Source organism: Thamnophis elegans, chromosome 5, assembly GCF_009769535.1.
Source record: "Thamnophis elegans isolate rThaEle1 chromosome 5, rThaEle1.pri, whole genome shotgun sequence".
Classification (NCBI taxonomy): Eukaryota; Metazoa; Chordata; class Lepidosauria; order Squamata; family Colubridae; genus Thamnophis; species Thamnophis elegans.
This window is the reverse complement of record NC_045545.1, coordinates 34359235-34371996: the sequence shown is the minus strand read 5'-3', so window position 1 is coordinate 34371996 and position 12762 is coordinate 34359235. Positions and strand designations below refer to the sequence as shown.

General features: G+C 40.4%; 1 protein-coding gene across 2 annotated transcripts in view; it reads left to right on the top strand.

Annotated features, from left to right (window-relative positions):
- The window catches only part of RNF11 (ring finger protein 11), a 37371-nt gene extending 27394 nt beyond the window's left edge, over positions 1–9977 (top strand). For both annotated transcript variants that reach the window (XM_032218157.1, XM_032218158.1), the window contains exons 2-3: positions 4282–4445; positions 7639–9977. In XM_032218157.1, the coding sequence (XP_032074048.1) occupies positions 4282–4445; positions 7639–7810 (336 nt within the window). In that variant the 3' untranslated portion in view covers positions 7811–9977. The remainder of the gene's footprint in view (positions 1–4281; positions 4446–7638) is intronic.
- The last annotated feature ends 2785 nt before the right edge of the window (positions 9978–12762 follow it).

The following is a 12762-nucleotide window of genomic DNA, read 5'->3' as shown; positions in this document are numbered from 1 at the left end:
AGTGGTTTCTTTCCTGGTTATTAAATGAAGGGGCAGTGACAGGGGGGGCTGAAGGGCAATTCTGGACCTCAAACGTCTGAACCATTTTCTGGTGTACAGGCGATTCAAAATGTCCTCCCTCAAATCTATCTTTCAGGGCATCAGAAAGGGGGACTTCTTGGCCTCAGTGGATCTCACAGAGGCCTATCTTCACATCCTGATTCTGGCCGGTCATCACAGGTTCCTGAGGTTCTCACACGGGAACCGTCACTACCAATACAGGGCTCTTCTCTTCGGGCTGGCCTCAGCTCCCTGGGCCTTCACGAAGGTTCTGGTGTCCCTGGCGGCTCATTTGCGCTCCATCCCAGTGAGACTCCAATGTTATTTAGACGATGTCTTGGTTCAGGCAGGGTCTCTTCCTCAGGCCATTTCGGATCTTCAGCTCACCATCTGGAGTCTTCAGAGCCTAGGTTTCTCGGTGAACTTCCCCAAGAGCCACCTTTCCCCTTCCACGTGCATTCTTCACCTGGGGACAGTCATAGACTCCGTGTCAGGGGTAGTGCGTCTGTCCCAGGAATGCCAGAGCAGCCTGCGTCAACTGGCAGAAAGCGTTTGCGGAAGTCTGTTAGTTTCGATCCTCTCTCTATCTCAGTTATTGGTTTCTTGCATTGGGATAGTCCCGTGGGCCAGACTTCATGTTCGGCCTCTCCAGTGGGAGCTCATCCCTTTTCAGAGGGGGGCGATTGAGCAATTCTCTTTGGACCCTCCACCTCCCGGTGGGGGTCCATGTCTCACTGGGGTGGTGGCTTTCCCCGGCCATTCAGCGGGGCTGCTGCTTCTGGGAGCCGGACAGGGTGACCGTCACCAACTCTGTTTGGGTGAGGGGCCCTGGTGGGTTCCCGGATGGCTCAGGGCAGGTGGTCGACCTCGGATCTCCACCACAACATGAATTGGTTAGAGCTGAAGGTGGCCCGCTTGGCTCTGTGACACTTTCAGACCTCAGTGGAGGGGCCTCACGTGCTTCTCCTGATGGACAATGTGGCCACCAAGGCCCACATCAATTGTCATGGGGGCTCTCTGGCTGGAGGCTCTGAGACTGGGCGCCTGGGCAGAGAGGCACCTGTTGTCCTTGGTGTTGGAACACATCTCCGGGCTCTCTAACGTCCAGGCGGATTGGCTGAGTCGGGCGACTCTGGTCAATGGCAAGTGGCAACTCCATCCGTCATTGTTTCAGAGGATCTGTCAGAGGTTCGGCACTCCTCTGGTGGATCTGTTCACCTCACCCGTGAACTCACAACTTCCCCGGTTTTTCACCCGTTTCCAGTCCAGGTCTGCGGAGGGCACAGACGCCCTCAGGAGCAGGTGGCCCTCAGGCCTTCTGTATGCGTTTCCTCCCATTCCCCTCGTTCCGGGGACCATCCGGAAGGTGGTAGCGGAGAAGGCTCTAGTCATTGTGGTGGCCCCTTATTGGCCCAGGAGGCCTTGGTTCGCGGACTTAGTCCAGCTGTCGGTGGCTCCTCTGTGGAGGATTCCACAGGAGGAGGTGGTCTTGCAGCAGGGGTCCGGCTTCACCCGGAGCCCCAGTGGCTCCATCTGACCGCCTGGCTCTTGAACAGTGGCTACTGAGGACTAATCTGTCCTTCGGGGTCATTCGTACCATCGAGAAATCTCGGCGTCCTTCAACGACCCGGATCTACAATTCCACCTGGGCGGTCTTTGTCCGATGGTATTCTCCTCTTGGCATTTCTCCCGACAGGGCCACTATTCCCATCGTCTTGGACTTCCTGCAAAAGGGCCTTGACAACGGGCTTTCACAGAATACGTTGCACCGCCAGGTGGCGGCTTTGTCTTCGGTCCTGGGCTGTGTGGGGTGGTCTTCTCTCTCCCATCTTCCCCTGATCAAGTGTTTTCTGAAGGGGGCGGCTAATCTCAGGCCTCCCCCCATCCACAGGTTCCCCACATGGGATCTTCCCCTGGTCCTCAGGGCTTTGATGGGGGCCCCATTCGAACCTCTCTGGTCTGTTCATCTACGGTTCTTGTCTCTGAAAATGGCTTTCCTGGTGGCGGTTACCTCCCCCCCGGCATATTTCAGAGCTGGGCGCCCTGTCTTCCAGGGACGACCTTTGCCATTTTCACCAGGACAGGGTGGTGCTTCGCCTTGATCCTACCTTCATCCTGAAGGTGAACACTCCCTTTCATAGGGCTCAAGAGATCGTCTTGCCCGACTTTTGTCCGGGCCCGTTCAATGATAGGGAGAGGCTCTGGAATTGGTTGGACGTGCGCCGCACTCTGCGGATCTACCTCTGGCGGACCAAGGGGGTCCGTAGGTCGGAGGCCTTGTTTGTTTCGTTCCAGCCGGGGACGCTAGGTTCTAGGGTGTCTTCAGCCACCATTGGCCCTTGGTTGCGTCAGACCATTGCGGAGGGGTACAGAGCAGCTGGTCGTCGGCCCCGTCGGGCATCACGGCCCATTCTACTAGGAGTGCCACGACCACGGTGGCATGGGACACGAGGGCCCTGCTTGAAGACATTTGTCGTGCAGCCCCTTGGGCTTCTCCGACGCCTTTCATCCGACATTATCATCTGGATGCCTTCGCTTCGGCGGACGTGTCCTTTGGTCGGAGGGTCTTGCAGAGGGTGGCAGCTGATACTCCCCTTGGGCCTTAATGGTTTCTTGTTCTCCCTCCCTGGGACCAAAACTTGGGCATGTCCCACATGTGGCCACTCCTCCCTTCCTCTGGAAAAAGAATGTTGGTCTTACCTGAACGTGTCTTTTAAGAGGAAGGGAGGGAGTGGTCACGACCCGCCCTGGTGATTTTTCCTTTGGGGACAAGGGGAGGGCCCGGGTGGTTTCCGTGTGTGTGTGTGTTTGTTGTTGTTGTTGTTTTGTTGTTTCAGTTCTACCGTTCGCCTTCAAGGAAACTGGGTTAGGACTGGAAGGCACCAGTATTTAAGAGTTTGCTCTCAGTCTTTGGACCAATCAGGCTTTGAGAATACCCACACGTGACCACTCCCTCCTTTCCTCTTAAAAGTCACGTTCAGGTAAGACCAACATTCTTTTTGAGTTATAATCTGGATGCTAAGATCAGTAGGAATGGCAATAACATCTATGCATATGTGATCTGTTATCAAGCATGAGATAGCCAGTTGTCTATATCTATACCATCTACATCTATATCTTTGCTGAAGTTTTGTTATTCCTGATTTATACTATAGTATAGCAATGGCTAACCTTTTTGCCATCGTGTGCCAAAAGCGGGGGTAGTGCAGGGGGGTTGTGCATGCATGTGCCCACACCCATAATTCCAGAAGCTTTCTAGAGCCTGGGGAGGGCAAAAATGGTCCCCCACCCTCCGCAGGCCAGCCAGAGGCCAGAAACAGGCCATTTTCCGACTTCCAGTTTACACGTTGGGCTGTTTTTCTCCCTCTGGAAGCTTCAGGAAGCTTCCCTGAAGAGAAAAATGGCCCAATGTGCAAACTGGAAGTCCATTTCCGAAGTTCCGGTTTGCACATTGGGTTGTTTTTTGCCTTCCAGAGGCTTCCCTGAAGCCTCCAGAGGGAGAAAAACGGCTGAAAATGAAGGCCGAAATCAGCTGGCCAACCTGCGTATGCACACTGGAGCTGATAGGGCAATGCCTCACGTGCCCTAAGAAATGGTTCCACATGCCATAACATTAGTCATCATGGCTATGATCATCTTAAAAATCTACTTCAATATTTGCTTTTTCGATAATTTTGTGGGATTTCTCTCCATGTACTTCCTAATGCATGAGTGAAGTTTATGGGGCAGAGGAATCTATTATTTAATGAATGATGAAGTTTTAATTAAATACTATATAACTTTTATGTTCTCGTTTGCTTAAAAAATGGCTGCTATCTTTTAACATCCTTCTTCCCTTGATGTTAGTGTTACTGTACAAAGCAAAGTTGAAAAATTCATCAGTGACAGCTTCTCTGTATTGGCAGAGTAAAAGTGAATCAATTAGCCAAGCCTGCAAGTAGATACTCATGTCAAGTTTATACATCTATTTAATTAACCCATGGAGAACCCCTAGAGTTAAAATTAAATTGTCTTTGCAAAGAGCTGCTTAAAACAAATTCAATGACATAGGAATTGCTGTTTATTCAATTTTCTTTTTATTAAGGCAGAAAACTGCGCGCAAGAAAAGAACTGTAACCTTCCAGCAGATAGATCCAAGCAAATAATTTCCATTCATTTACGCAATCAGCTTAAAAATGGCAAAGCCAATTTAACTGTTTTTCCCCTCTTTTCTTCCCTTCCTCTTCCTCTTTTTAATTTAAGGAACAAGTTCCAGTTTACCATCCGACTCCTAGCCAGACCCGCCTAGCCACCCAGCTTACGGAGGAAGAACAGATTAGAATAGCACAGCGGATAGGCCTTATACAGCACCTGCCAAAAGGAGTCTATGACCCTGGAAGAGATGGCTCGGAGAAAAAAATCAGAGAGTAAGTTGAAGAAGTGCGATTTCTGATAGTAATCTCACCTAAGAGATGGCCTTCATGGACTTTTCAAAAATCTTATTCCTTGTTTGCAGTTTTCTTCACCTTCTTGGGCTGTATATGTCGCTTTTTTCTTGTCTTTTTTTTCTCTTTTTTAATCGTTAGCAGATGTTTTCTGAGATTTTTCCTGACAATAAATGTCTTCCTTCTGCACTGCCCTGAAGTTTTTTTTTTAAATAAAATTTTACAGTAATCCAGATGATCTTACTTTTCTTCTGAATTCTTTCCATGTTTTCTCACTACTTCTAGATTTTATTTTTCCTAGCCACAGAAAAACTGTGTTTTTTTTTAAAGGGTGGAAATAGCTGTACATTTTCTTTTGCATCGTGAAATGTGAAATTTAAAACCGCCTAATCATTCTCATCTTTTCACTTAAAATCTTCCGATCATTCTATATCTCAAAACAGCCTGGTTCATATTCATGCATAAATGTTTTATATTTATGCATTTATGTTAACTTCTAGTCTGCCTTTTGACATGAGAGCCATGTGGGTGACTTTTTCCCCAGCCTCTATCTGACAAATAATGAACGTAGTAGTCAATTTATTTCCAAAGACAATTCCCATTCATGCTGATATGAACTGTGTGGCAACAAACAGCTTTCCATTACATTTTTTTTACACGTATAAACACTCAGTTGTGCTACTAATAATTGGATTAAATACTTTCCATAATATCATTCAAAGCAGATATGCCACATAATTACATATATTACAAAAATAATAATGGACTGGTATCCCGGAATGTAGCATTACTGATAGAAATTGTTTTATAGAAATTGTGTCACTGAAACAGCACAGAACATTGTTGCATAAAATATGTACAGTAATCATTTGTTTGGAAATACATTTCTAGCTGTCAAAGCAATTTACAAATTCAGAGAACCTGGATATACTGATTCCATTCAATTCAAAATCTTTCTCTTACAGCTGTGATTTGAAGATAATAAACTAGAAAATAATACTAGAAATGTCCAAAAGTAAAAATATTTTTTTTATCATAATGTGTCAACAGGAGCAAAATTCTACACTAGAATATACTACAATCTGTTTTTAAGTATATATCTATATACAAATAAATGTATGGTTTTAAGCTATTCTTATTTCCCTTAAATATCTATTTTGGGGATTCAGGACAATACCTGAATTGCTCATCCCTGTATTTATTCAATTGATATGTCCATCTGTATAAAATAAATTAAATAAATTTTAAAAATTAGCCAAAAACTCAACAAAAAATATAAAATAGTCAATAGCCAAGATTTTTAACAAAGCCATCAGAACAGATGCAATACAGATACTTCAACAACATTAATTCACAAACTCCAGCAGACAGTTCATTCAGTCTCCAAGCACAAGAACATAGCCATTTCTTCATACTGTGTAAAAGCCCTTTGGGGCCTTAGCCAACTTGAACTCTGGGGTGGGGAGGTGATATCCAGTATAGCTGGCATAACAATAGAAAAGGCTTTCTTCTGAGTCCCCACCAGGTGACACTCTTTAATGGATGGGACTCATAACATAGCTCTCTTGCCACAGTAGATGGCATGGGTAGATGTGATTGGGAAGAGGCAATTCCCCAAATAACCTGGCATGGAGAGCTTTATCGGCAAGCATCTGCACCTTTTATCTGAAATAATTCTGGCAGCCAATGTAGCTCCCAGAACAGAGTTGTTCTAAAACCATGGATTAAAAAGTGCTTATAACTGCCAATATTTTGTACTAATTGCAGATTCTGGATGCACTCCAAGGGCAGGACCAAGTAGGCCATATTGTAATAGTCTAACTGGGAAGTAACTTCCCTGTCCACAAAACTATGGAAAAGTTTTCCAGGTCACAGTCACTTATGTTTTGTAAACAGAAATAGCACACTGATTCTGTGTGGGATAGTGGTAATCCCATCTAAAACAAGAGATGGAGAATCTCCAGAACCAGGACTATTAGAACCCAAGCCACTCAGTCATGTTAGGATTGAGTTGAAGCCTGTTCTGTCCCATCCAGGTCCCCAAAGGCACCAATCCTCAAGATAGAACTTCCATGACATCACCTGGACAGGTCATGATGAAGGTACGTCACCCGTACCTTCCAGTGGCATCATGTAAATGTTAAACCAGTCAAGAAAATGTCACGCCCAGGGACATCCTGCAGTTCAAGGTTATCTAAGGTGGTATTGGTGCCCTGTTCCCTTCTCTGATAAAGAATTCTACCAAAACCCTCAAATGTTTGTGTTGAAGCCACTTACCTTATATCACCAGTTATAGGAAATAGCTGATTATGATTATTGTCGCTATGTTGGGGCAATCCGTTTTTTAAATCTAAAGAGATATTACCTTCTCATATTGGAACACCATATATTGAGTGGTTTTACTTATGAATTAAACAAGCACAAAATACTGAATGAACAAATAACTGAGTTTCTGAATGTATATATAGCATCCACATCATGAGTTGATGACGTTATGGTGGGGGACTGAATACCCCCAAATGTGATAAATATTTTTCACAGAATTGTTCCAAGGCAATTTCAGATTGCATAAATGGCTTATTTCCTCCATTTTTAACATCTAAAAATTGGCAGTATTTAACCCAGAAATGAAGTAACATGTATTAACAAAACTAAGATTAATGTTAAGTGTTTTATTTAATTAAAAACTCACTAATAATAAAATGCAGAGCATTTACAAGTGGCTTGAGAAGTATGCACTCCTTCTCAAAATTAAATTCTCAAAAAGAAATTGGGTAAGCCACGACCATCTTAAATAATTACACTATTCTAAATTACTTAAACTGAAATTGCAGATCTCAATAACATGAAATAAAGACAGTCTGCCTTCAATGATGTTATTATCTGTATTAATTAATGTAGCTTCTGCAGCAGGATTATACATATACTTATTCAACCATGTGTGCTCAGTGCATCTTATTATGAAATAAATTTACAGATTTACAGCCTTAATAGATTTCATATGGATTTCCAAGATTATAATATAATAACTTCTAGAAGTTTAACATCAAAGATTTAACAAGTAACAACTTTAATATGTATTAGAAAGCAAGTTTACAAGATTTTTCTCCTTAATTTCATGAGTCTATTTCTATACAGTTTGCATTTTTTCCACTTGTTTCCCTTTTTTCCCTAGATGCGTCATCTGTATGATGGACTTTGTTTACGGAGATCCTATCAGATTCCTGCCCTGCATGCATATTTACCATCTGGACTGTATAGATGACTGGTTGATGAGATCTTTCACATGTCCTTCCTGTATGGAGCCCGTTGATGCCGCATTATTGTCCTCTTATGAGACTAACTGAGCCAGAGTGTCTCTTCTGACCTGTCAAGAAAACATCATTTTTAATGGATTATACTATCATTCTACCCAAAGAACCAGAGATTAGTAAACAAAATCATGCACACAAAAAAGTTCATTTCCTTAAAAGTGATAAGACAATAATTTCCAACTAGCTGCAGGTAATTGATAAGGAGAGGGAAGAAGAGACATCTTTTAGGGAATATAGACACATAGGATGCTATTTTTATGTAAAGCCTTGATCCAGTACCTAAAAATAGTTACTCTTCATGAGTAGCACCCCAACCCAGAAGAAGTGGGTGGAGGGTAATAGTAGATGCTAAATATTAAATTTTTGTGGACTGAAATTAGCAAGCAACTCTGCTCAAGCATCACTGACTCACACAATAGTTCTTCCATGGGAAAATATACTTGGAGAGCAGAAGCAGTGTGAGATATACCTGTGTACTTGAAAGAGAAAGTGGTACCAAAACTTCTTTTCTCCTAAAGAAAAGGGCACGTCTGCTCAGATTGCTCACAGGTTTCTGGTATTTGGGTCAATGTTCTAATTACAGGAAGAAAAACAAATCCTACATTTTTATAACACTGGCACAAAAATAGTTTTAAGCTTGTTTGCACAATTCTTTTTTTATCCATTGGAAATGGAATCCATTTTGCCTTAGGTCTTTTTAAATAGCGTATTCTTATGTTTGGGCTGGCTCTATGCTTGAAAATCAGTTTATTTATAATCTGTTGTACAAGTGCTATATGTTGTTTGCAGTTAGGATTATGTGGACTTCAAAAAGATGTCCTAGCTTATAAGCAAATGGGAGATGCACTATCTCTTTTGTGTATGTGGCATTCTGATGTTGAGGTGTTAGAAGAAAAATCAGAAAACAGACCAGTGTTTTATCTCTCTAGACTTTTCTTTCCCTGCCTCATTTTTTTTGCCTAAAGTTTGCTGGATTCAGACACCAAGATCAATGTTGTTACTGGCAGGTAAAGAATGGTGAACATGTAAGCATGTTAAAAGATCACCTATATCACAAAATTTGTTTTTACTTACAGCAAGTATTACATGGAACCATATAAAAAGGATACTGCATCTCTTATTCTTGTAGTTCTTAGATTTGAAAAACCAGACTGTGTCTCAGTCTATGTAATCAATGTATCTTGTATTTTGTTGGCTGGCAAAGCAGTCTGTCAAGCAGATGTTAAATAATCTATATGTTTTGTACAAAAATGCAAAAATTGTATTTGGCACAGAATTACATAGGACTGATCAAGTGGGTGAACTGCAGCTGGGAAGTGCTGTTTCCAGTATTTGTAGGTCTGAAATCAACAAAAGGTATGCTTGCAGAGAAAGTCATGCAAAGAAAGTGTAGTTATAAAAACAGCTGTCAATTTAGCATGTAGGGCTTTGTCCTATTATGTGTTCTTTAATGTGATTTTATACATTTAAAAGACAATTCTTTTAATTTAGCATGAGATACAGGCTCCAGTTAATAGCACTGTATTATGAGGACTGGCCTTGTTTTAACACATGATTTTAAAAACTATTTAAACAGCTACACTGAAGACTGTAAGCTTAAGAGTATAGAGTAATTAGATGTCAAATAATTTCTACAAGGTTAGTAGTATGCAAACATCTGAAATATGGCTTATTTCTTATTCTGCAGAACCTTTCATTCAGATGCTTCAGTCCGTATCCAAAGTGCACACTTGTGTATTCATACAGCTCCTATGCAAGCAGATTTTCCCTCCAAATTATAGTGAGCAAGCATACCAAGCATGATCAGAGTTAACCTTACAAATGAAAAAAAAAAAAACAGGCTGGGAAAGAACTCCATATTGCCTCAGCATCCTTGTACCTATCTAGCTCAATTGCAATTCTGCATCAGATACTGCACTATGACTTGGTGCATTGAAAAAAGCAGTTTGAAGCAAGTACCGTGTTAGATTAAATTACATTTAATGGAAACTTTTTAGTGCAACCCCCTTCAACTGTTTTTAATTCCTAGATGAGAGATAAAAGGAAGTTGTGCAATATTTTCAGAATAAATCATACTACCTTGTCATTCCATATTTTTTCCATAAATGTTAATGTCTATCTTGTTAAGTATTAACAAGATTAAGAATTTGTTTCTTTTACCTTGGATGTTAAATTGGCAAATGAACCATTTTTAAACATCTTTTTCATGTTCATTGTTTTCTTTCTGTGACTCTTTAAAATGCTAGGAAAATAGTATGGATTTGCTGGGAATTTATATCCTATGTCTGTTTCTACAACTGGGGAGGGGGGGGGGAGAACACAGCCAACATATTCTCCCCTCAGACTTTGCTGTAGCGGGTGCTTGTGACCTCTCCTTCCTCCTTACCTCTGACTTTCTGATTTATTGCTGTTGCCATTACTGCCAACTTTCCAATAGACCATATTTTTGTAGAATCAGCAACCTTACAGTCCAGTATCCTGACTTGTGTCCTTGGGAGGGGCTCTCTATGGTTCTTAGGCCACCTTTTATTGAAAGAGCCAGTTACCATAGAGCTTTCTTAGTGCAAGAGTTAAATGACATGTTCCGATACGTTCTTTAAGACTCAAATCAGAGTTGTGGATGCAAACATTTGTACAATGCCTGCTTAGTCCTTTTCTGATGAGTTGCTCAGCAAGATACGATGCTGCACTTAGGAAGCCTCATATAATTCCATCATATATTATATGTTAAGTAGCCCAAATAATTTACTCCATAATTGTCACATCTTTTGTTTGACTGTCTGTTTAATTCCCTCTTTGTGATAACCTTTCTTGTAGGAGCAGACATCTAGTGGACAAATTGAAACTGATGTATTCCCAATATATCCTCACTGAGAATAGCAGCTTCCTTCTGCATGTTTCGACTGATACCTTACAAAGAAAATTAACTGTGACAGTTCCAGGACTGGCAAAAATCCTGCCCTTTGATCTTGGCATATCAAAATTTTATGTTGATCCATGGTCTCTTCCCGCACAGACTCTATTCCTGGTTGATCACTATTAGACCAAGAGCCACAGAACTTTCATCATCATAAATTCTTCCTGTGGCTTGAGACAGGAAAGACACACTATTCTGGGAGCTCTTAGCAGGCTTCCTTAAGAACATAAAATTTATTCCCAAAACTATTTTGAAATATGATTATGAGTTAAGCAAAGGTGTTTAGCATTTGTGTATGTGCATGCACATATCAGACTTGGTTACTGAAGAAAGAAAAATTCAGCCCTTTTAATTTATCTTTCCAAATAACATAGTTATAATCATCAAAACATATTTGTACTCTGCTTACAAGGAAGAAATACTTACATTTAGAAGCAAATTCTGTGTCTTAAAATCACTACTTTTCTGTACAAATTAACATTGAGATTCAACTTGGTCAATTGGCACATGCCATTTCTCAGTAGTATTTAGAAGGAAAAATTAAGCACAATATCAGAGGTACTTAAACTATGTAAAATCTATTGGAAAATATAACTAGAAAGTCATTTACCTAATAATGCTTCCTAATTTGAGGACCTGCTCTGGTGCAGTTAGGTGTTATGTATGAAGATCAAGAGACAGCTTATATTGGATTTTGTCCAATTGCCTGAATGTTGCTTGATCTAGCTTTCTGATTTAATAGTGTGCCATAACTTTGTGATAAAAATATTTTTTTAAAGCATTACTAAATCCATTACTAAATCAAAAGTAAACATTTGATTTACCTCCAAATGTCAAAGCACAAACTTCCATAGGTGAATCTCCAAAGATGTTTCCTAAATTATGCTGGAAATGTCTATAATGCTGGTTATTGGCTTATATCCCAATCTATACCCGTTCCATTTCAATAGAATCTACCAAATGTCAGCTTACAGTGTGAGTCTAATTTATCAAACATTATTATTTGTTAACATTCCAATACAACCGACAGAACTATGTTAATAGCCTAAGCATCCATATTGGGAAATAAATATACCCAGGATCAAGCACAAATTCTCACAAGTTAAAAAAAAAACAACACCATGCAAGACTATGAACTTTACTGCAGGATGGCTATTAAAAAGGGTATTTTGGAAGGACAATCAATTATTAAAGAAAATGACATGCTACAATTTCATCAACCACAAAAATATTTAATATTGCAGCCAAAGTACAAAAACTGGCTTTGTGTTTCTATGCATATATTTCACATCTGGTACAAACAATTACTACATGTATTGCATTTGTAAAGTTGGCAATTTCTTACTCAAAGTTGCCTTCTTTAAAACTGGAAAATATTAAACCATTTCTATTTTCAAGATCAAGCAAGTAATTTCTATTGTGGGAAAAGATTCTCTGGTCTAAATCTAAAAAGAAAAAAATATGTTTTAATTTTGACAAAAGGTCTATCTAACCCGGTGTTCTGTCAAGGATATTTAATTAATTGCACATTGAAATAATAAATCACATATTTTCAGGTTTCTACGAAAATTGAAGGTGGTTACTGACACATTTGTTTCATGTAATATACCAGCAAAGGTACAAACTGCACTTGTGAAATTAATTCAGTTAAGTATACAAAATGCTGAAGTATATGGTGTTAATTTAACTGGAGAAGAAATTAGCAATTTCTTAAGAACTTTCCAATCGGAGAATAAGTGCAGAACACAAATAAGATACAATACTGAATTATCTTTAACCTCAAGGCTCTGATTAGTCTAGACCAGGAATTCCCACTGAAAGAAATTGATGCTATCAGGGATAAATCATAAAGTTCCCTTTTGGTAAGAAAATTTACAGGTATTCTGTTATTATAGACTCAGGTAGACCTCGACTTGGAACCACAGTTGGAAACAGAATTTCTGTTGCTAAGCAATGTGGTCTTTTTTTGCTACGGTTGTTAGCAAATCACTGCAGTTATATGAATCATGTGGCTCCAGGATGCTGCAACCATCATAAATACAAATTGGTCGCCAAGTGCCTGAATGTT